Source organism: Larimichthys crocea, chromosome XX (assembly GCF_000972845.2).
Source record: "Larimichthys crocea isolate SSNF chromosome XX, L_crocea_2.0, whole genome shotgun sequence".
In the NCBI taxonomy this organism is placed as follows: domain Eukaryota; kingdom Metazoa; phylum Chordata; class Actinopteri; family Sciaenidae; genus Larimichthys; species Larimichthys crocea.
In genome coordinates, this window is record NC_040030.1 from 7740438 (window position 1) to 7765263 (window position 24826).

Here is a 24826-nt window from a genome sequence, read left to right on the forward strand (position 1 = left end):
GTACAAGTTGCTAATAATAGTTCTGTAGTTTTGAAATAGTAGTAATGGAGTATTTTAACATTTTTGTTACTGAACTAAAAGTTCTGAGTGATTCTTACTTGCCAAGAACTCCCAACAGGTTTTACCTAAAAATGAATCTTATTAAGCATTGAGTATTAAGCATATCTAATCTCATATTGAGCAACCAAAAGTTTCCGAGCTGCTGAAAAGCTTATCCGAGTTCAGTTGTATCTCACTTAAGCATATGATGTCTAAATGTGTTATCCAAATGTTTCTTAAGACATCTTATTATTTATCTTCTTCCGCGGTTGTATTGATGACCCGTGCTGCTTTAAGCCACTTAAGAGCAGTTATCTTTGCACTAGAATTTGCAGCTCTGAGTGATATTTGGAGTGAAATGCCAAAAACGGGGTAAACAGATTCTAAGTGTGTGCTGCTGGCTTATCCCTTTAAACACATTGCACGTGGGAAAGAAACAGAGCTACAGAAAACCGCTAAATATAATGTCAAGTTGTTTATTAAAATAGGAATAATACAAAGGCTACAAAAAAAGTTCATTGATATGAAACAACTCACTAACACAAAATAGCAGCTGTTATATTTAAAGTTTACAGTATACAAACATATAAACAGAAATGATCATGAAGTAAAAATACTTAAGTATAATATTTACAAAAATTACAAATTGTAATTTACAGGATGCACTGGGCTATTTACAAAAAGGTCAATTAAATAACATAAGAGCACAGAAAACTGATCGATAGCCAAGAATATGTCGTATTTGGTTCCACCTGTCTTTTGCCAGTTGCTTTTAATGAAGCTTTCTTTGTTTAAATTATTACCTGATTGACTTTGACCTTTGATTGTAACCTGTGCAAGTCTATCAGAGGACTGCGTTTGTCCTCAAAGTTCAATTAAAGCCACAGTTATAACTTAACTTTTTTTTGTATACAATTGCAGTCTTTAAAATGCTTGAGCCAAAGGCAAAATGGTCCAAAATGAATTGTATTAAAGCTCCTTAAATGTTGTGACAGTCAGAACAGTCATCTAAGAGCTGAGAATAAAATACATGGTTTGACTCGTAGGAGCCACACAAACGAGTAAAAGTGCTGTTGATGCTGAGTAACAGGGAATCATAGGAACACTTACATCATTTAGGGCTGTAAGCGTCGCCTGGCTAATTCAGAAATAGGCATAAACATAAAAGGAAGGTGAAAGAAACATAACCGTTTTCAAATGAAATACCGCCATCAGCGTAAGTTCATGTGTGGTCATTTGGGCAGGGTTAATGTACTCCTTATGCATCACCTGCATTGGTTTGTTATTATGTTTTATTTTGGCGGTTTGACTAATTGCAAGCTCTTGATGTAAGATGTTTGGTTTGACTGACTTCCTTGTGTCTTAACTATTTGCACCAATGTGTTTTGTAACATCTGTTTGTCGCATTTTTTAACATTAAAGCACATCATTATAATATACTATATGTTCGTATTTGTGCGTGTTTGTGTTGCATATTAAAATCTGCATTGAATAATACTAATTTAGCCCACAACAGGCACTCTTGAATAAAGACATTAAACCATATGACGCATTCTGTGACCTACTGTGATGTGTTATTTTATGTCTGTGTGGCTGTGAGTCAAACATGCAATCCCAGTTATTTTGGGGTCAGAACAAAAAAACAAAAATCTGAATATCATAAAAAAAAAAATCTGGATTCTTTTCAAATGATGTCTTCTGCAAATTAAAAAAAAAAACAAATAAATATACCTAACTACTACTTACAAGCTACCAGTCTCATTAAATATTGAACATAATCAGAGGCACAAAGAAGAAGCCGATCTGATGTTACTTACTCAGTGAACCAAAAATATTCCAGATCTATAAGACCTATAAAATCTTACAGCACAACAGAAACATATTCAATAAATCTGCAGTTATGTACATAAGGAGTCGCTTTCCATGAAACAAAAAAAAAGTATAAAATATCCTACTGACCACACACAGCCCACCAGGGGCCAAAGTTCCCTCCAAACTGGAGACCAAATAGCCATGTTGTATTTGGCATGGCTCTTCTCTCTCTCATGCTACAAATATTAGCATAAGATTTGGAGCAGTTTGCTCAGTCCTACTAAGACCCTCTCACGGGGAAACTAACAGTTACAGCTAACTGGGGAAAAGGTAGTCCAGCTACTGCACACAATTAGCACTGCAAGGTTTGCCAAGGCTGCTGCAGTCAGCTTTGAAAGCAGCGAGTTCATATTCTCAGCTACGGATATATCTGAAGCCAAAATCTCAGAATTTTAACTAATTAATCACCATTTTCACATGGGAACTTTTAGTATCTGATGACCTAATAGTGAGTTAATAATGATCTTTTCATGCTAATGCTTTCCTCCTTTTTGGCATTTTAGCTTTTTGGAGTGTTCTGTTGGACTTCTTTAGTAGCCGAATAACATTAATAATCATTTTTTTGTTGTGATATCCTAAAATTTATGACCAGATTAGTAGGTTTGTTGACATAAAGGAGTCCCATCGTTATTCATTCACATCATTTGTGTTGGAGGTAAAAGGATAGGCTTTGCAGTCCAGCTCAACACATAAAAAAAACAAGAAATCCCAGTCCCAGGAGGCTACATCATGCGGTAACCACCAAAGAACTGGCTTCTGTCCATATTCAAGTAGATTCCAGGAGATAATACTGAGTCACAAGTGTCATTCTCATTGTCTTTGTTTGCATGGCTTCAGAAACTCTGAACATGTCAAAATACAATTAGTATGCCGTCCATGTGCCAGAAACTTTGGTTGGTTAAAATGACATTAAGGCTAACAACCTGGATGTCTTTGTTCGCAAAAGTGGAAGAACGGATTAGTTTCCATTTGGTTTATCCAGTCTTCAGTCACTAATCTCTGTCATCTCTGTAAAATAACAAATTCAGCCACAAAATCCCAAAATGGACCACTTTCCATAAGGTGATTTTTCCTCATTTCTCCCCCGTGGTCCACGCCGGAGAAGTCTTGGAATTTGCTGGCCTAAAGCCGCCCCTCCTTTTGTATGCTGTGGTAAAGTCGTGCATGGAGTTCATTTTCACACCACAACATCAGTTCCTCTCCAAACTGGGGTAAAGTTTGAAGACTTTGTATATCCACTCAGTGTAGAAAGCAACGTTAACAAAGAGCGCAGGCTGAGATGAGGCACATTTTGTCCTTTGGATGCTCACACCGACGATGACTTTGCGCTCATGTTCCTGGCAAACCAATGGACCACCATAGTCTTTCTGCAGGAAAAAGGGGAAGAGGACGACACATGAGAGAGAGACAGCACGCTAACAGGACATTATACTGTGTTGCATGTGTTCAAACTAAACCAAGAACATGCATCTTCCTGTTTCATGAAAATGTATTTGTGATCCTTACATCACATACGCCTTTTCCTCTCTTGCCACCAGCACATATCCTGCTCTCCCCAGCATCCCCTTTGATTTGTGCGCATCTGTCATTGTTGACCATAGGCATGGTCACAGCGTTCAGCGTCTCATCGTGTCCTGTATCTGAACAGAGAAGGACAAGCCGTGTTAACTGTTAAATATTCTTAGATATTCTTTTGTATTGAATAACGTCAATAAAATGCAAGGTGGCATGACATATGGGTGAAAGACGGCAGTACTTTTGGTTTCCCCCCATCCATACATGGTGCAGTTGGTGTCTTCGGGGATGTGACACTCTTTTACTGGAAGATGAATAGTTGAGGCACCTTCAGACACAGGGGCAGGACTACAACATAGATAATAACAGTCAGAAATTTGTCACAATAAAACACAGTGTATGCACACAAATAAAAGATTTATACAAATGTATGTATATTTTTGTGAAATAACAAGCCTAAAACAACTCAGATGGCTAAAGTTAACACTGATAGTGATGTTTAACTAGTTATACTCTAACATCTGGATCAGTGAGTAGTCTAATACTTACTCTGCTAGTTTCAGCATAACCAGGTTGGATCCTTCTGGGCCACAGATCAGGCGTGAGATGCGTAGTCTTGGGTGTTTTGAGGATTCATTGAGATGGCGCAGACCAACCTGCACACTATAAACCTTGAGGTCTGGAACACTGATGAACACAAGAACCAAAATGTAAGTTGTAAATCTATAATATTGTTACTTATAGAGTGGGCAACTGCTCTGTAAGTAGAATAAATATTGTTTTTATTTGATAGTTTTAATTCCAGTCGCATTGCACGTTCTTGCAAATTTTCTATTTAATTATCTTTTTTTTTTTAGTTTTTACAAATATGCATAAAGTGAGGACAGGACAGACAGAAACAATGTCTCGAAGCAAACCATGGTTTTCGACATTTCTAAAAAAAAATCTGTTAAAAGCTACTGATGTACACCATATGCAATACATATAGTGCGGAGTATGGAAATAGGGAGATATTCTCTAAAGCCTCTACTTCAGATGTAGAGATACCACATGTATTTGAATGACTCTGACATGGACAGCTGCAGAAATTAAACAGATCTGCAAGCCAAACCATTCTGTTCCATATCTCAGGTCAGGCCTGTCTGGGAGTGAGTAACCGTTGGTAAACAGGATACATCCTACATCTTCACTTTAAACAATATTTAAAAAAAAAAAAAAAAAAACGTTTACGTTTACAAGAGTAAATGGAAGACATATATGAGAGAAGGAACTGTACAGAAAAGAAGAGCATTAGAAGGTGGTGTATTACCAGGAGGTGAAGCACTGTTGGTCCGTCAAAACCCAGTCTTCTCTGATCAACGAGCCCCCACACAAATGAATCCCCCTAAGATCACGTAAGAAGACAGTTTTCACCCTTACAGTCAGTAATAAAAAAAAGATAAAAGACATGTAATGAAAACACAGAAATGACTTACTCTCTTTGGATGCTTACAACCCAGCTGCCATCTGTACCTCGCACTTCGTGTCCTCCAACAATTCTGGTGTTTATATGCACAAAGCATGATATCTTGGGCCTAGTTAGACCTAAAAAAGGAGATATTTTATGCTGTATGTTCGATGGATGTATTATTTATGTTTCAATGTATATTAAATCCTTAAAGGCCAACCGTAAAATATGATTTGTTTAGTCAGGTTCAGGACAACAGAAGGATTTGATATAACGAGTAAAAAGAGAAAGGGAGGAGATTGGCGATAAGAGCTAGATAAACGAAAACGATACTCACTGTTTGGTTGAGGAGCCACTGTAGCCGATTCACCTGATAGAAATAAAGAATAGCACGACAGTGAGAAGAGACCACAAAGCAGCAGGAAATAATTCAGACCACTGACCATACAGTGACACACAAAGCATAAAACCTCATTGAAAAAGACACCCTTCTTTACTTTATGAAGACTTATCTCTGATCGTTGTTGGAGGCTAGAACAGTCGGAAAACCGCAGCAAATAAATTTGCTCAAGACCTCAAAAACTTCATGGAAGATATGTTTTACATTATGGAAATTATTGTGCAGCCATTTGAAAGAGGTTCTTCAATGCGGACAGATTGAAACCAGCCAAATGTCCGGCTGCTTGAATGTATGTTTTCTCAAATAAAAGGATGCCAGCAGAGACCTGCATCTGTTTACTGTTTGAACATTGAGTATTCTCTGCCAATTGGACAAAACCATGGCGAACAGATTACGTAAGACGCCGGCCAAGTAAAAAAAACAGTTGGAACATTTTAGTCAAAGTCAACAAAGGCTGTAAAGCTAAATTACTTGTGTTATTTCATTGTACTCCACCCATACCACCAACACTGTCTTCTTCTGGGTACTAAATGCTAGTTAATGCTATTTCAGAAGTGCTGATTGCAGTCTGAAAGGCTCATGAAATACTTGTTTATTTTCTTTTTTAACCAGTGTGTGTACATAGACACACTGGTGGGATTTGAGTGCCTTTGTTCCCAAATTTGCCCATGTACTCGAGAGATTAAAGAAATAAGTGGCCGACTGAGACCAAATTGTCCCTGCTGACACTGAAATATCTTCCTTGAGAACCTTTTTGCACAAGTAGAAATAGACTTGTCATTTGTTCAAAGTCTGCTGCTGAACTTAAACATCGCACAGTAATATACTTTCTGCACTGTACGTGAGCTTAATTGCATGTTGCATTTCTGTGGATGCACATTAGATACACTTCAACGGCACGCAGGACACATGTGGGTAGCCATCGTGCACATACATACTGTATTAAAAACAAAGTATATCACAACCAAAGAGCTGAAAAGCTGCTCCAAATGTTTAGACAGTGCCAGTTTTTTGGCATATCGTGACACTGGCAATCAACACCTTCTTTCTGCTGTAATTAGCCAGGTGCACACAGGAGGTGTGAAAAGCACCAAACCGCACGCAGATTCTTTTCACCGCAGTCCTCACATTCCTCCTTCTTACTACTGCTTGTATATATGTACACACACTTGTATCAATTGCATTTGTGTTGGCAGCAATAAAAGGTGCTGCGCTTTCAGAAACGCGACAGAAACAGGGATCATATTATGAACAACAACACTGACGGAAAGACACCCACTCCATGTTTTTTTATTGAACTCTATGAAATTGAACACACACCAGGAATGTGGCAACATGTTTTCTACTCGTTAAGCCATATGTCACTTGTAACAAATACTTTTGGCTCTGACGTCAAAGGGTTGTTTCCAATCTTATTTATTAGTTCTGTATTTTGGAAAATATGTTGGTTCGCTTTCTTGCAAAGAATTACACGAAAGTCTGATACCACTCTCATGTCTGTTGGATAAATTGGAAACTACAGCCAGCAGCAAGTTAGATTAACTTAGTGTAGCTTAGCACAAAGCTAAGAAACGGAAACAGCCAGACTTCAAGGCAGCCATATTTCTAAAGCGCACTTCTAAGCACATAATTCATATGTTATATTTTGTTTTGTACAGGTGTCTTTGTGCTTAACTAAGCCAATCAGCTGCTGGCACTAGCAACATGTCATACAGACAGAATGGTATCAGTGTTATTTTCTTACTTTCTGCAATAAAGCTTATGAGAGTTATGTCGCAGTACTCTTTGAAGGGTCTGTAAAACAGATCACTACAAAATTACACTGCATAAATGCATTATTCACTTTCTTTCTACTACGGTGAACTATAGGTCTGCTAATATTTATGACTTGACATAACACAGATGTATCTGCTGTTACAGTTACAGAGACAGACATTAAAGGAGACAAGGTTATTTAAGCCACTCACAGTGCTTCAGTTTGCAGTAGTCCCAGACCAAACGGTTATTTGGGTTGGTGTAACACCAGGGGCCATGTTTGTCCCGGTCTGGGTTTCGGCAGTAGTTCCTCTCCAGCCCTACATGGGATTCTGTAGAGTGAGAATCCCCACTGTAAAACACACAAATACAGATTCTCATATTCCATTTGTTATTTTGCACACAGTGTAGGAGGACTAACACGCGAGAATCTGCATACATGGAGTCGTACACACACACTGTCAACATTACATACACACTATAACTAACCATGGTATGCCTGGAAAGTCTGACTCTGGCTTTCCTATAGTGCAACGGATCCTCTGCATTTGCTGCACAGAGCCCGTAGAAGGAAACGCAGAGTTTTGTAAAGCATGCTCATGGGAGTATGAAAGTATGCACTCTAAGCATTCAGCTGGGCTCAGACCAGCAGGAGCCTATGGAACAATTTGGTGGTGCTCCCAATTTGTAGGAATTCACATCTAATTGTGTGTCATTTTGTAACAATCGTCTTGGGTCTAATAGAAGTAAATGTCATCTTCTCAGATATCTAAAACATCACTGAAAAGCGATTACTACGTGGGAGTTTGGACACACCCACACAAAAATAATGCTAAGCGATGGGCAACAATTTGTCAGGGGGTGAAGATAATTCCACTTCCCAGGAGAATGTTAAACAAGCTGTAGCTCTCAGCAGTTTTTCCTAGGGTGACCCTTGGCCTTGAGCAGGATAGACTCGCTGGCTGCAGTCTACGCGAGGGAGCTGATTGGCTTTGATCTACTTTCCTCAGAAAGCACTTCCTGGGGTCAGGGGTCGGCTCTGGAACATGTCCATCTGTCTGTGCCATTTTGGCTTTTAAGATTCCTGTAAATTAAGTAATTCCAACAGCCCGACTTAAGCATGAAACAACAGCCTTGGAGTGGGCAACCTTTCCGTCAGGATGGGTCACTCGGAGGGCACCCCAGGGTTTCTTCTCGTCAGTTAGATGAATAATAATTGGGCCCGGTATTGACCCCTGAGGAACCACTGATTTCCTCTTGTTGTTTGTTTTCACTGCTTAGACTCATTCGTATGAAAGGTATTTTCACAAGGCAATAGGAGCTCAGTTGTCAACAAACACTCATCAACTGACCTGAAAAAGAATGTCAGCCTCTCTAGGAAATACCTCCAGTGTTTCTCACTACAGCGTAAGCTTGATAGGGGCAAAACAACACAATTACATGCAGAATAAATTACTGTACCGGTTTATGTGATGTGACCAGTCTGCACAGGGAATCCCTGATCGAGTTATGGATAAAGTGCCCCGGTATGACTCCCCGTTGTCTTCATAACACTCTGAGGAAGGACAGGATGAAGTTATTTTACAAAATCTTGTTAAATCGTCCCGGGAGAAATACAATTATTGAGCTCAGCAGTTTCTCAAATACCTAAATGCAATCACTATTTGGATATTCTCAAGGTAGTACGTTCATGATTTGGGCGGCGGCTTCTCATTCATGCAAACATAACATAATCAGGTTCAAAATGTTGGCTTCTCGTTGTGGTTTGTATCAATTTAATGTGAAGGGCCCCAGTGTAACCGGTGGTTCTCATAGAAAAATGAAACCTTACTATGTCTGTTCTTAAACAGAATCAGAAGAGGAGCTATAGTAACTAAGACTGGCTGTAGTTTGACATGTGTGGTCTTCTCGCTGTAAATGTAAAGCAGAGAAACATGGGAAATGACAGCGAGCTCTATTGCTAGAGTCTGGTGTTTTTGTTCTTCCATGAAATGGAATTCATTTGGCAGTATGCTGCCAAGTGGCCCAGTCCTACGGGAGCAATATCCAAAGTGTCTGTGTAACTCCACTTTGCAAAAACATGACATGGCTTTTGAAGATTTGTAGGTCTGTATTTCACAATCACATTATTCAAGAACATGGAAATGTCATAGTAATTTACAAGATGTGTGCTATTCTTTGAAGGTTTCGGTGCTTAAAAAACACTTACACGCTTTCTTGTTGAGAGTTACATGAGAAAATTGCTACTATTCTCACATCTGTATGGTAAAATCCAACAGTCCAAAAGGGAACAAAATCCTCTTACCAGCACCTGTCTACTAATTATTGTTTGTTTAAACTGTACAAAATTTTGGAGTGGTTTTACTGAAGGTTACATGCTGTACTGTTTCGTAACCAGGTAAAGTAACTTCCCTGGAGTTTTTGCTGGTCCACACCTTGTCACTACTCCTCAAAAAATAGTTACAGCATACAATTTTCTGTTGCTTTTACATTGCTGTATATATACAGATGAGAAAAACAAGACATTGATTAGTGAGCTTTAGGTGGTAGTTGCCGTATTTTCACAACCTTGGACTGCTCCAGAGTGGCAGCTGTTTCCCCCTATTTCCAGTCTTTACGCTAAGCTCTCTGGCTCTACTTTGCTGTACAGACATGAGAATGGTATCAATGTTCTCATCTAATGCTCTGCAAGAAAATGATTTAGCATCTTTCCCAAAAGTTGTACGGTAATTTACCTATTTTTTGTGTGGCCTCAGCATCACACCTGGGGATGTGGGTGCAGTTGGCTATCCTCTGATTAGGGTCTGTAGTGAAGCACCATGGATAATGGGCACCATCAGGGTTACGGCAGTAGTTCTCTCTGAGGTCTCTATAACACATACACAAGCTACAATTTATATGATGGTGCTGATGACTGTAGTTTTCACAGCAGTTTCACTTGTATCACTTTTCCTTTGGGCATTTTAACAGTCAAACACACAAAATGGATAAAATCACTTCCTTGGCACATGCTGAGAGAAATGAATCCAAGCTTACTCACTTGCATTTGAAGTTCTGAGGAAGAAATGAGTGGTTATGAGGAAACTGGGAATCCCAGCGCTGACATGTCACACCCTCCGGAGTGACATTCATTGTGCCTCGGTAATCTGTGCCCTTTCCCTGGACACAGGATGTTGTGACATTGACATCTGTGTCCTCACCTGAGTCAGATTCTAGCAAAAGAAAAAAGACATATAAATTGTAATTATGGATGTAAGCATGAGAAAGAAGGCATTGGGAAATTGGCTAAAGAGAGAGATGTAGAAACCAAAAGGCAGGCAGGAGGGGAGGGGGAGAAGGAGGGAGATATTAATCCCCAAAAGAATGTGTCATGTTTAACCTAGAGACAGATGATCAAAAACAGTAGCAACCCCCCTCGTCTCCACTGCGATAGGAAAAATTCTGTGTATTCATAACACTGGTGCCCCACATTCTTGCACGTAGGGACATCCACATCACAACAATGTGCAGTCATTTAACTTGTTGACAGCACACAATGTCACATGTTCAGAATCAGAATCAGAATCAGAAATACTTTAATAATCCCAGGGGGAAATGATTAAATATGTTGCTGAAAGAAAAACTGCAAGAAAAACCTGGAACCTCATTATATTTGTGAATATATGTTTTGCCTCGACATAAAACATAAAAAATCTGTTTGCGGTGAATTTGTTTATTGCAGCCCAACCAAAGATATCACATCCAACTCGCTCTGGCCGGGACAACTTTATCCACCGGAAAACTATTCCAAACATCTTCAGATGGAATTCTGCTTTTCAGCAGTGCAGGGATTGTAGAACATACTTCGACTTCTCCCCTTTGGTTTTCTGTCTCTGTTTCTTTAGCCTTTGACAAATGAGATGGGAGAAGATGGAGGAGGAAAGGGAATGTTTTGAAGCAGCAATGAGAAGGCGGATGGAAAAGAGGGATTCTTTGGCTTGATGTAATGCATGCCAGTGTCTGTGTGCACTGTGTAGTACAGGTCAGTGGTTTTTATCTTTCTGAGGGCAGGCATTGAGGGATGCACACATCTGGACAAATGGAGATCCTCCACCCTCGCTGTAAATCATAACATGTACTGTAAAGTGCATGTGTGTATGTGTCTGACAGAGACAAAGAGAGATGATCTGTGCATTTGTGGGTGCGTATGTGGGAATATATCATCGCGCTTTCAAAGAAAAAAAGAAGACAAATTCTCCAATGGTGTAACCTCTTTTTGCCATCCATTCTTTTTCTTTTCCTTTTCTCTTTTGTATTATGTAGGAAGGCAAAAGTTATCTAAACTACAACTCCAACAACTGTCAGAGCCTGCCAAATGTGATATGACTCATGTAAAGTAATACTATTTTATCCCCTTAACAGAGTGCATGTCTAATAAAGGCTTACATACAGTACCATCAAATACATCAGGGCTGAAAACTAGTGGTTATTTATTTATTTTCATCATTGATTAATTTACTATTATTTTTATAATTAAAGAAGTAATTCTTTCATCTATAAAATATTGAAAAATAGACATAATTCCCATGAATCTTCTTGTTCTCTTGTTCTTGTTCTTCTTCTTGTTTTGTTAGTCCAAGATCCAAAGAAATTAAAAATTGCAATGATAGAAAACAGAGAAAAATCCTCAACTCCTCAAATTTCTGGCTGGAACTGGACAAAGTTTGGCATTTACTCTTGATAAATAACTTTAGGTGGCTTGCATAACCCTGGCAATGCTAGCGCAAGTGAGATGTCCCTCAGCGTTCATACAGACGGGTGCCAAATTAAATGAAAAATTATAAAATCAGGGAAAACATAAAATATGTTACTAACTTGTTGGGCTACCACATGCTGTGAACCCCTCGTGTCATATGTGTCATATGAGTTAAGGTACTGTCGTCCTGAAAGAGATAACTCCCATCAGGAAAAAAAGTGTTTCATCATATGATGAATGCGACCACCCAGAACAAGTTTGTAAAGATTTGCAGTGACCCTTCCCTCTAAGGACAAGTGGATCCAAACCATGCCAGCAAAATGCCCCCCACAGCAGAACAGAGCCATCGGACCCTTCACTGTGGGGGGTTTAAATAAACAGGCCTGTACCATTCTCTTGCCTAGAATATGGAAAAGAATGACACAGATCGAAATGCAGATGTCAACTTAGTCACATTAACAAACACCAGCCAGCTTTTTCCATTCATGCCCCATGAACCTACTTTCCAACTCACTCAACTCAACTCTTTTCCTCGTGCCATCTTGATGCAAAATCAGAATCAACTGGACCTTCTCAGCATTTTTAGACGTGCCACAGAGCATGGTTGGATATTAATTGCTCAGTTGGACCGCGCGGTGCAGCTGTGTGGAAGCATCTGCATTTGTTATGCTTCTCCGCTCGTTTCTTCAGGTTTTTCCTTTGATTTGTTACCGCACCGCATGTGGTTTCCATGTATAATTCAAAGAGGACATAAACGATTAATCATTTAAATTGTCGATTCTTTTTTACGGCTTTTTTTATTAATCGACTATTCTCCTTTCAGCACTAACATAGAGCCAACAGATCAGCTTCAGTGCACCTTGGCAATGATTCCACAAATCTCCAGAGCTCCCCTGGTCGGATAAACACTATTCTTCCATAAAGTATTCCCTCATTAACTATTGTGATGATTGTGGTAGACAGTGTTGTCAGACCAAAATCTCCCATAGGTCTTCAATTGGATTGAGATCTGGTGACTATGAAGGGCATAACACATGATTCACGTCGTTTTCATACTCAAACCATTTAGTAACCCCTTGTGTCTGCTGTGGCAACATCTGCCTTCATTATGTTCCTCCACTCCACTTTTCCTTTAATTTGTCACTGGTTTGTACAAATCATGATTTTCATGCCACTAAAACAACTATTAGACCTTCTGATGGTCATCTCTGTATAGTAGCCTCCATTGTCACACTTCATTTTACAACCCCTTGTCATCTGTGAGTGGTCTGACTAAAACACTTGAGGCTCTCTGAAGTCGGACCCTCCCCTTTAAACACAACCTATTTACTCTTCCTTGTTGAGGTAGAAGGATTTGAAGCCAACAACCACATGAAACACTTAGCCGGGTAAACAAAAGTCTTATAAGACTCTGCAGGAGACAAGAGGGGCTTTTTACTCAGCTCACCGCAACTACCCCCAAACCACCAAAGTCTTGTATATAACAAACACCCTGGTGTCCTTTAACCACTAGCTGGTAGTACCCAACCACAGTCTGTCAGGAACCAAACCGAGGGATTCTTGACACTATGTCCACTTTTGAATCTTATAAAGTATTCCAAACTGTGCGATACGTGTTGTTCTAAGGTTGTAAGGGTACTAGCAACAGAGACACAGATCAGAGTTAAACAATAATTTGGTCGTCAGTTGACTTTTTGAAGACTTTGTCCACAAAGCTCAAGCCCCAGATTTGGAGTATATACAGTACGTAGGCCCTTACCACACACAGTGATGTTGCAGTACTCCCACGGAGTTTTGGGATCCAATGTGTAGCACCAGGGACGAAGACGATTATCTGGGTTACGACAGTAGTTGTCCTTTAAATCCTTATCCCGATACCTGAGAGAGGACACACAAGGGATACAGGAAGGAAAGAAAATAGGTGGGGGGGGGACGGAAGAAGTAAGTCATAACAACTGGTGAGGTCTACCTCTCCTGAGTATTAGCGTCATTTCTCTAAGCATCTGTCATGGGTGTGTGCAGCATTGTCCGTGAGAAAGGTTAGTATGTGATTATCAGCTTTGCAGCTTACTTTTTGGGCTGGAAGTGGTGTTTGTGAGGCCTTGATGAGTCCCATCTCTGGCACTCCTTGCCACTCTCTGTATGGTCCATTTTGCCCGGGTAATCTCCACCATTACAAGTCACACAGACGTCTGTTGACAAAGAAAACCTTTATCGAAACTTTCTTTTTTAAGTTATGGCTTATAAAAAAACGACAGAAACATTGATTAAATGTTAGACAGCTTCTTCTCTGGTGATGTTGTTTGAGAGGGGTCTTACCCTCTGAACACTGTGGTATGCCACACTCCTCAGCTCGTACATTGGGGTCAGTGGTGTAGCACCATGGACCACCGGGGTCGTTGTTAGGATTCCGACAGAAGTTCTCCCTCAAGTCTTGCGTTGGGTACCTATCAGGATAGAACCTTCACGGGAGTAGACACACATTATTGAAACTGTTAACTGATACTGTGAGCTGTATAAATAAATTTTAGGGAGTAGTTGCACACTTGGCTGCTCCACTGGTGTATACAGTACCGTACCTGCCTGCTCATGCTCTCAGTAACAAGCCAAATAAATTCAAAGGGCATTTACATTAACAAGTAAGCTTCATTCTGAGAAATCCTAGTACCTACAGTGTGACCAGATTAGATGTTAATTCCTAGAACGACCCATTACGGAAATGTAATGCAAAGTAAGTAATCAATACGCTTCTACCCTCCAGGTTTGCACCTTTTGCATGATCGCCTTACTGATTCCTACCAGATCCCCGGTCCCTCATGTGTGAAGCAGCCAGACTTTGTCACAGCACAGTAACCACCAACAGCACAGAACAATGTCACGAACCACTTGGAGTAGTCCAAGCAGGTTTTTTGCTGGCAGCCTTTGAACACGTTTAAACCTAATCCCTCTCTATCATCGTCAGTGTGAGCAAGTGACTGTAAGAAAAAGAACCTGGCTAGTACAAACATATGGGATGTAACAATGGGGAGCGGCATGGGTTCCCCGTACTAAATGGACAGTGCGTGAAATTTGTCTCCTGTCAGGGTAGGATGATGAAAAGCTAGCATGTCAGCACCCCCTGATCCACCCTGACCACATTCCCCCTCCCACCCATGGAGCCAGAGAGAGGAGGCAGGGGAAAAGTTGTGGAGAAGAAGGGTGAAAAGAAACAAGTGAAGTGACTGACTTAAGTGCTTAAAAAAGAAAAAGTGAGCAAAAAGGCGGGAGCTCAGTTTTTAACTGATGATGTAAGGAACAACATGTGCTGGAAAAGAAAAAAAGAAAAGCAAAAAAGAACCGGAGTCCACCCTCCCTTCAGCAGCTTGTCTGAACATTCTACCCCAGACAATGACTCTTTTCTTGGGGGAGTCTGCTCTGCTCTCCCCTCCGTGCCCTGGGGCTTCCACGAGGCTTCTACACTAATGCACAACATCATTCAACCCAGAACTACATGAAATCTCAGGCATCTAACCAAAAAAAGAGAGAAAGAAGGGGACAGTACTGAGCTACAAATCGTAGTCTCACCTAGAGAAACATATAACAGGGTTAATACTAACAGCAAAATGTCACTTATACATGTACAACACTTGTTCCCCTTCTATGCATCAGTCTGTCTTGTGCCAAAACTCACATCTGTTCTGTGTAACTCACAAGCTCAATATGTTTGCATCATAATACAGTATCTTTAATTTATAAACGGAATTACAAGGTCCCTCACTTCACGAAAAAAAAAAAAGTTGCATCTGGTGAGAGTCCGTAAAAAGGCCGCGGCATGGGAGCAAGTTAGCCATAATGATGCTGCACTAACAGATGTTGGCCAGTTATTCATCTCCTTGCCAAAGTCTGTTCCCATCGGAGCGCAGGCAGACACTATGCACACATGCTTCGCTCTCTGGGCCCGGCTAAACATATTGGCTAGATTTTGGATATCACAAAAGATGAAATCTAGACCTGAAGTAACTGCTGACAAAATGTCTAGCAACATGCACCTGGTGATTATGGAACAAACATGGCCATGCTTTAGGGGTCAGAGAAAGCGGGGACTTTATGAATCTTAAGACGTTAATAAAAAGAAAAAACGAAATTTGGGGAAATGAGCAAATTCACTTTGAAGATTCAGCTTTCGAGTTCGATGAGATCATCGTTTTTGTTTGTTCAAGGTCCAAATCTGCATATGTGCACTGCTAAAGCTCATTAATTAACAAGTCACCAGACAAACCACGTTAGCTGTTTCCCACTGTTTCCAGTCTGTCTGCTAAGCTAAGCTAACTGACTCTCAGCGGAAGCTTCGTATTTATGTACAGACATGAGAGTGCCATTAATCTTCTCATCGAACTCTCTGCAAAAAGCTGCAGGGTTGTGCGTTCCTGTAGCCGAGCGTGCTCGCTGACCTCCCTGTGGAAATGTGTGGAAAAATAAAAGAATGCCCTATGGGGATAAATAAATGATTGCAATGTTATCTCTTATTATTAATATGAACTGAAATTTTCCATTCCATTTCATCTTCCACGCTCAGCTGGGCACCAATGCACACTTCTTTCCTTGCCTTAGTACAAATATAGACAACAGGTGGAAGTCCCATTCTTGGAAGGGAACCTCCTGAGAAATCACCCCTGCCCCACGGTGATCGGTCAAGCATGAAAATAATAGTTACCTGAAACTCAAATGGTGCGTGGTTCATTACGGCGGTAATTCTCACACAGCGGGACAGTCCCATGTTAGGTAACCCCACAGTGGCACTAAATCTCCCTTAAGTAAAGCTCCCTTTGACCCTTTGAAAGTTAAAAGTTGCTGACAAGCCAGGGCGATGTTGCTGGACGTTACATTTGCCATCTGGGACGGGGACTGGAACCGTGTGTCAAATAAACAATGACAAACTAGTCCTAATGTGAGGACCTGCTTCTGGAAAGAGAAAGGTAGGAAGAGAGAAGAGGAGAAGAGGGGATGGAGACCAACACTGGAATCTGCTTTAATTGTAGACGATCACTGAACTTGTAGTTTCTCTAAGTAGGTCTGTGGCTTTGTGAGCTCAGCTGGACAACAGACAGAACATGACTTCAGTCTATAAATTTTTGTGCTTTCTTTCTTTCATTCTACCTCCCTCCTGTCTCTTTTTCACTCTGCACTTCTTCAAGCCCTTATTACTCTGGTTCAGCCCCCCTCCTCCTTGCCGCAGTTAAAATATCCTGTAACTAATGACCCCACTAATGAGATGCTGGCACAGAACCATCGCCACAAATTCACTGATCTTGCCTCGCTCGTAGCCCAGATAAAACATTGTTGAGAGACACCTGATGGCCTACAGTGCAGTAGAAAAAAAACCCAACCTCAATGGAGAGGACATCCTTGCACGTGTTGAAAGAAATCTGACTTAACTCTGGCTAAACGTTCACCCGTCTCTGAGGCTCCATCTTCCCTTAACCCCCGAGGTGCATGGGGATGATTTGTACATCAATAAATCAGCTGCTGGGGCCTGTTCAATATCAGACACAGAGAAATAGAGAAGGAGCATCCAAGAAGGTGGTGGAAGCCTTAAGATTTGAAAAGCTGGCTTTGAAAGGCTGCTGGTTCAAATCTACAGGAATGTGGCAAGAGGAAGTGAATGATTAACACCTTCCACTCCTTAAAAAGTGTCAAGCCAGCAAGGCACCGCATCCTCGAGGTGACATGAAAGTTTTCCTCTCTTTTCCCACAATAAGGTCTTCTTTGTTGTTGACATTCTTGGATAAAAAAAAAAGGAGATGACTTACGTGTGTTCATTGATGTTATTATCTGCCCAAGCTTGACAAGTGATGTTTGACTTCGTCCAAGACCTCCTCCCTCTGTAGTTGTCCTTGGTGCCAATGATGCACTCCCTTATATAATCTAAATAAATAAGAGTGAAGGCATAAAAAACATTTGAAAAACATCCATCCGTGTTCATACCTCGACACAGACAGTCCCTGTGTACTCTTTGTCTGCCAATTTATGCAGCGTTTAGTCAGTTCAAAGTTGATTTGCGTCCATTGCCTTGATGACCTGGAATATATTTTCCCATCTATGGTCAATAAGATGTTTTTAGAGAGAGTATGTCCCAGCTTGTGTGTTATTCCCAAAACAGACAACTCCCTGAAGTTCATTAAATGTCACAGGGGGGGAGTTTCAGTAAATTACGCAGTAAATTCTAGAGTGCTAGATTCCACAGCCTGCAGTGGGGAAAAGACATTTGCGTTCTTAGTGTAAACAATACATTTTTTTTTTGTTTACACTCTACTTAAGTATGCTACATGTTTATGCATGCGACTCTCCTCACTGGAGTGATGATAGAGCGGCGGTGTGAGGGGGCGGTTTGTGGCTTTTTATTGTGTCAACAGAAAAACCAAAGACCTTAAAAACCCAAGAGAGAGATGATGCAAGAAGCACAACCTGCAATCACAAACAAACAATTTGCCTGTCCGTCCCTGCACCTGAATGTTCTCATGAGAAAAAACACCAGAGTGCGACTGAAAGTCAACTTCAAGAGGGCTTAAAATGGCGACATTTACCTTTTTTTTCATACAAAGTAAAGTTAACGTTGGCCTGCTTCTGCGCACCGTGGGTGAACCGGTCAAAGGGAAGCAAGTGGCATTTCCTGTTATGCCGCTGAAAGTTGAAAGCCCTGTGGAAACACACGGGAAGTCGTTGAGAGATGGACAAATGATAAACAGCAAAAATATGTAAATACTGCATCTGCACAGGAGTAGAGGAAGAGGATTGAAGGGCCTCGGAGAGACCACAAGCTGATTTCAAGGAAACCGAGAGAGAGAGACTCACCTGCAGTTGAAGTTCTTCTTGACCTTTTTGCACTTGCGGGCGCAGTGTTCCTGCGATCGGCTGTTTCGTACCAAAGGGGGCTGACAGTCTGTGCAAACCAGCATGTGACCCTCAGTCTTCTCATACTTCTGTAACGACTGATGATTCTTTCTACAAAAACCTGCAAGAATATGAGACACACAATGTGAGAATACCTATCTGCATGCTTCGGTACAGTCATTAAAATCGCTGTTAGATTGGAAAGAGATCATCATCTCATGCTGGAGTTACAGACCAGTAGTTAAAGAGCATTAACATGAACATCCAGGTTGTAAGCATGACTGGGAAACTTGAACCCAACTTGCTTAATGATGCAGAACTGGCAACAACAGAACAGGTTAGGCAAAGTCTAGCATTTGAACCGTTTTATGGATCTAGTGCGATATGGTCAGTATTTCATAACTTTTACATACAACTTTACAACTGTCCTAAGCCATCCCATGACACGAACATCAGGTCTTAAGCCCTAGTTTCTTCCTCATTTCTACCATCCAACCCATATAGAGTAACTGCTTCGTAAGTGCCGACACAAGGACTGAGTTATGGCCCTTTCAGACACAATGCGATTTGCGGCGTGCTCGCCCCCGGTTCAGCGCACTCAACGACCAAAGCTCAAACTTGTGGCACCGGCGGTGCAATGTACTGTGCCACATAAAGAAAACTTTGTGGTGCGGCACAAGCCATTGAGTGTTGTTGTTGTGTTGTGTCTGAAAGAGCTATTAGCCAGTGGTCAGCTCTGTGAAGTTTGTGAAAGTGGCGAGTTCTCACTCCTGTTGAGTTGTCAGCAGTCTCCATTATGTTTTAGATTTTCTAACTAAGCATTTTATTCTTTTACCCAGCAAATATCACGTTCCTCTGTTCCTCTAAGGTTATTTAATGGCATGTGGTTCTGGATAACAGAAGAAACCATGTTTGGGCCATTTGGCATCTCTGGTTTGGTTCAGGGTGAGAGTCTTTGTTGCATGTAACACCTCCCTCTCTCTCATCCCTCATTTCTTGCCTGTTTCTACGCTGTCAGCTATCAAATAAATCAAAAAAAGCAAAAACAAAAAAAACGAAAAGAGATTCTAAGAAACCATGTGGGATTTTGTTTTTGTCTCTCATCAAAATCAAACGCTCAAATACTGGAAGACACGGCCAAACATTTCACCGATGCTGTCAAGACACCTGGGGATGAAGAAGAACTTGTCAAATCGTTGGGAATATTTCCTGGAGTTTTCTCCTGCTGGTTTGTCTATTTAACAGCATGAAGCATGAACACCGGTGCCAGGGTCTTGGCACAGACTATGCAGAGTGAAAATTAAATTATTTCACTGTCATACGTTGAACTGGGTGGTCAGCTGTCAGTAAAAGCATCTTCCAACTACAGTTGATGCTTGCTGGCATGTAGCATCCACCCTGAATCACACTGAATCTTCATTGTGCAAGTCCCGAGCCCCTCAAAACTCTCCCGTCCTGCTGCTTTTGAGAGAACATTTGCTTCGGCTGTGCTGGTTAAACCGGAGGTAGCAGACTAGTTTATGTGTCAGAGAAGCAAATATGAAGTGTGTCCAGGATCAAAGCCCAGCTCAGGATGCCCCCTAGCACTCCTGCTTCAAACCAAGAAGCTGCCTGAGTAATGCGGAGAGGGTGCTGAACTGTGAAGACAGCCAAAAGAACAGAATGATGTCCATCCAGCAGGCTGATGTGCTCCAGTGCCTCAGTTGGAGATTTGATGCTCATGAAAGCATATCTCAAATTTTACTGCTTTCAGAAAGAGTCCAAAAAAAAAAAAAAATCAGCTTTCTTCAACAATTTTTACTACTTTATATTTGTTATACTGCAGTTTTATGTTATTGTAGATACATTTAATGGATGTCCATGATTCTTGCAGAAACACAACTTGCATTCGTGACTCCTCAACAAAGCATTATTGGAACTCCTGCTGTTTAACTGCAGTTTCTTTCTCTTTTATTTGGAGCAACAGGAGTGACGTTGATCTTTTAAGGGACCAAAACAAGACGCATTCAGAGTTCCTTCCTCCAGGGAGTTCCTTCCCCCCCCCCAGAAAAGCTTTAAAGTCACTCATCATCTTCTATCAGAGTTTTATGTATAAGTTAGCACATACTAAAAAAGCACACAATACGTGGAAAGGTGAAAAAAAGCCATTTCGTTGAAAGAAGCACATGAAAAGAGACGTCTATCATCGCATAGACATAGCATAATGTATATGTGATCCAAGTGGGTTCAAAAGCAGGACAAACCCATATTTTAAGTTCAAATCCTCTGTGATACAAATATTTCATTTTTACCTTGTGGAAAAAGTTAAGAGCCCATCCTTCAGCAGAATGGAGCCCTACTTCGAAATGACGATTCTGAGGGCCACAGCAACATCCTTGACTGCATTATGTGTTTAGTTACAATAGTTTTCCGTTTATAATTAGGGGCAAGTGCGATATAAATCACACAGGAAGATCTCATGCTACCGAGTTACAGCTACATGCTCCTGTGCCAAGAGCTGACACAAGACGTTGTGTGTGTACTTAGGATATTGTAAACTGTGGAGCGTTTAGAGGCTCCTCGTGGTTGAAAATGGTTTTTGGGGAGAACGTGTTATTAATGTTTGGGCTCCACTGGACCACATCTGGCACTCATCACAGTGTTGTTCCAGCCCTGATGTCTGGCCAGGCTGCTCAATTAGATTTCACTTAGTCTCTTCCTCTCCTTGCAGTCAGACTCCTGCTATCTCCAAATCCCAAACATTTGCTGAAGTTGGCGATTATAATAAAAATGTGTTGAATGGGCGAGTAGGAGAGATATGAGATTTAATGAGAAGAGGCAGCAATATAGCTTACAGGAACAGGTTTGAGTCCCCGGTGGAAAACGTAGCGAGGAAAGGTGAGTGACCGACACTCTGACCTTTCACAGAAACTTCTACTTCAGTGCCCTTGAGCAAAGAACTTTGGGTGTCAGCCGGGTTAGTGTTTCACCCAAGCCGTCCTGCAAAACAAACTGTTTTGATAATCACAACATGTATAGGCTTTAAAGCAGTGTTGTGGGGAAAAGTGCATTATAAGAACAACAGGAAAGTAGCAGGTTAAAGGTGTGCCTCTGACTGGGAATTAAGCAGACATTACATGTGCTTCAGAGAGCGCAAAATGTGGAGCTGGGCTCAGCAGCCAGATGTTACCCCATTACCCCCCCACCTCTCTCTGTCTCTCTCTCTCACACACACACACGCACACACACACACCTTTTCTATCTCTCTACCGGGACAAACGCACGAATACCACAGTTCAGGGCGCGCATTTTATATTTTCTCCAACTCCAGGCAGGTTAGAGGTCAGGGTCGGCACCCCTGGAGGTGGTAACTATGGATTCAGTGCTTTACTCAGTGACATGTCAGCGGGGCGGATATAAGCCGGGACACACTTTGTAACCACCAGATAAAAGCAGCGGCACGCAGCTCGTTTGGATGCGGTTTAAATTAATGGTAGTTTGTGTGTGAGCGCCCCGGGCTCTTCTGCAACATAGACATGCGGCTGCATCCTCTTGGGCGTCAGTCCAACAGAGTGTATATAACTGAAACAACCATGCCTTGTGTGCGTAAAAAGTGCGTAATGACAAAGCAGATGCACATCAAACCGAGTCAATTTGGCAGGGGTTTCTACCTTGAGGCGGCTTGGATGGCACGCCGCATCTCAACTTTCTAGTTTTTTAATATTATTGCACAAAACAATTTTTAACGCATGAATCATGACTGTTTACATCGGTTTGCACAATCACTGTTTCATTCAAAGTTTCACTGTGCAGAACGTTTGCTGAGGTAGACTCTGATAGTCTGATCTTAAGAAAATAAACTGAGGCTGGGTTATGAGAGAATCAGCAAAGTATTTCACCAGTGCCAATCAACGTCACAGTGCGTAATTTAAAAAAAACTGATTATATTTGCACAGCAAATTGGATATTTTTTAAAAAGTAAGCTGATTGACAAAATCCACCTTAAAAAATATGATATTTCAAAGCTTTTTTCTTCAATAAAACGTCTTGACTTTCTTTTATTTCTGCACAGAAATAAAAAGCACCAATTAGATTCCCCCCCAAAAAATACATTTTCATGCTGATATACATCTACCTAAAAGCACAGCTCTCCATGTCTTACCTGTATCCAATATAGTGACCACAACACACACCAAAGCTTGGTAAATCCATACGTTTGTCCTCATGGTTAAGAACTTGGAAGCAAGTTAGAATCCGGATTAATTGAGCGACAGTCTCGCTGGTTGTATGAAGTCCAGAGTGGCTGATGACCAGCAAGAAGACTCCCTCACACAGATGCCACTTTTTTTTTTTTTTTTCCAAGAAGCCACACGTCCTCGGTTCAACCCCCCCTCCTTCACTTGAGCACTTGAGTTTGTTCTCCTCTCTATCAGCGTCTCTCTCCCCCCAAACACTGTCAAGTCCTCTGGAATAAATAGGGGGCAAATTCCGGTTGTTATTTTCAAAATAAAATCGGATGTGACTCATTTTTTTTACAGTCTGGTGAAATCACTGATGATCCCACCAACAAATACTGTCTGATTTCACTGTGCCATGTGTCATCTAAAAAATATAAACACATTAATGAGATGCAGATTTCCCACATAAAACTTTCTGGTGCTTTAACAGTGTATTCATCCACATCTGAAAATAGTGCCTTACTAATGCAGGATTGACTACAGTGCCCAGCTGTTTAAAAAAATCAGTCAAAATCATTCTACTTGTGTCCCATTTTTAAAGGTTTAATTAATAATGTGTAGTACTGGGAGGTAATCTGTAGCAAATGAAAATGAAAGCAAAACAAAATGGTTTTACCTCAAATTCTCCCAATCATCAAAAAGCATTTTTGGCATATTTCTATAAGCATGCAGATATATGGTGTAGTTGTTTTGTACACCCTCCGGCTTTAAAATGAAGATTTGGTGATTTGCTTTTATTTTGAAAGTCATACTGTATTTTAGCTATGAGCCATTGATATGTACTGATGGGCACACATGGGACACTTTCTAAGAAGGGATGGTTTATAATGGATATTTAAATTGGCTTAATTATTAATTAACACATCATTTGTTTATTATTTTCAATCCATAAGTAGGAACACATTTTAAATTTGCATGTTTTGAATTGTCTCTCTCTAGGGGCTGGATTTACATTTTAGCTCTTAAGTTAAATCAAATAGACCTCTTCAATGAATATTTATTAACAACAACACTTATAATTAAATTAATTATTTTGCGAAACTCCCTCTGTTTTTGTATTATATAATTTTGACAATTACTGTTACTGTTAGATGACTCACTAATTTTCGCTGCTGGCTCATTAGTGACTAAGAAACCTGTAGCTCGTATTGTTATTTCTTATTAAGTAGAGCCAGAACACATTACACTTTATTACCTCTATGATTAATGTTATTTAATGACTTTCCAGCTGGCCAGATTTTCAAACAGGTCATCATACAGGATCTGTTTGACAAGATCCTCTTTCTGTCTCTCTTCACTCGCCTCACTTTGGCTCCACTGAAAAGGCAGATGGGATTCTTTACATGGTGTGCCAAAGAGCATTTGGCACAAAGTAGTGATTGTGTCCTCAAAGGACTAGCCTGTTGCAAAATACATAATACAGTACCAGACAAAGTGTACAAATATAAAACATACAAACAAGCCAAAAACAGCCTACTGAAGTGCGGTTTAAGACACAGAAACTGTGCAAGGCTCCACTGACATACTGATTCAATCAAACATCTTGACTTTTTTTTGATGGTTTTGCCCATCAGGACAAATATTCTCAGTCTGTGTCACAACATGTAAGATGTCACTTTCTTTGATTAATGAGCTTTGTGAAATGACAAACTGAACCGCACAAACCTGATTTTGTTATGCACTGATCCCAAGATAGCGTCTTTTGTTTTTCACATCATGACAAAGATGAAAAATATCTATCAGGGAGGGCCTGAGGGAATATTTGTCCTGCTGTTTTAAACAATTCCCATGAGAGAAAGATGTATGGGGGGAAACATGGTGCCAAGAAACTGTCGAGGCTTATTACAGTGGCACATTCGAGACTAACTGCATACAGCCACAATAAAGAAGTATACAGTTATATTCTATAAGGATACTAATGGATAGAGCATGCAACTTTATAATATCCTCTATCTTTATTATATTGATTACTGGAG

At 40.7% G+C, this 24826-nt stretch overlaps 2 protein-coding genes across 3 annotated transcripts in view; one reads left to right on the top strand and one right to left on the bottom strand.

Annotated features, from left to right (window-relative positions):
* Positions 1-24826, top strand: part of LOC104928802 (E3 ubiquitin-protein ligase TRIM38) — an 899066-nt gene that overhangs the window by 580390 nt on the left and 293850 nt on the right. The window lies entirely within an intron of this gene.
* Positions 512-23041, bottom strand: hgfa (hepatocyte growth factor a). Of its 2 annotated transcripts, none has more exons than XM_010730655.3 (18): positions 22775-23041; positions 18595-18754; positions 18327-18439; positions 17553-17667; positions 14083-14225; positions 13835-13955; positions 13523-13641; positions 10069-10240; positions 9764-9897; positions 8490-8583; positions 7241-7380; positions 5211-5243; positions 4902-5010; positions 4736-4810; positions 3976-4113; positions 3668-3774; positions 3418-3551; positions 512-3278 (listed from the first exon to the last, which is right to left on the bottom strand). In XM_010730655.3, the coding sequence occupies exons 1-18, from the start codon at positions 22836-22838 to the stop codon at positions 3102-3104; spliced, it is 2148 nt and encodes a 715-aa protein (XP_010728957.3). In that variant the 5' UTR covers positions 22839-23041; the 3' UTR covers positions 512-3101. The 2 variants fall into 2 exon arrangements, with proteins under 2 accessions (XP_010728957.3, XP_027127987.1); XM_027272186.1 differs by having other exon boundaries at positions 9764-9915.

What these genes read in the sequence shown, in the direction of transcription:
- hgfa (XM_027272186.1), bottom strand. Translation starts at nt 22,838, where the DNA reads ATGAGGACAAACGTATGGATTTACCAAGCTTTGGTGTGTGTTGTGGTC. An exon ending in GGTCACTATATTGGATACAG is followed by an intron (nt 18,755 to 22,774) that starts GTAAGACATGGA and finishes ATATTCTTGCAG; the next exon opens with GTTTTTGTAGAAAGAATCAT. An exon ending in TGGATGGGGGGAAACCAAAA is followed by an intron (nt 3,552 to 3,667) that starts GTACTGCCGTCT and finishes TTCTCTGTTCAG; the next exon opens with ATACAGGACACGATGAGACG.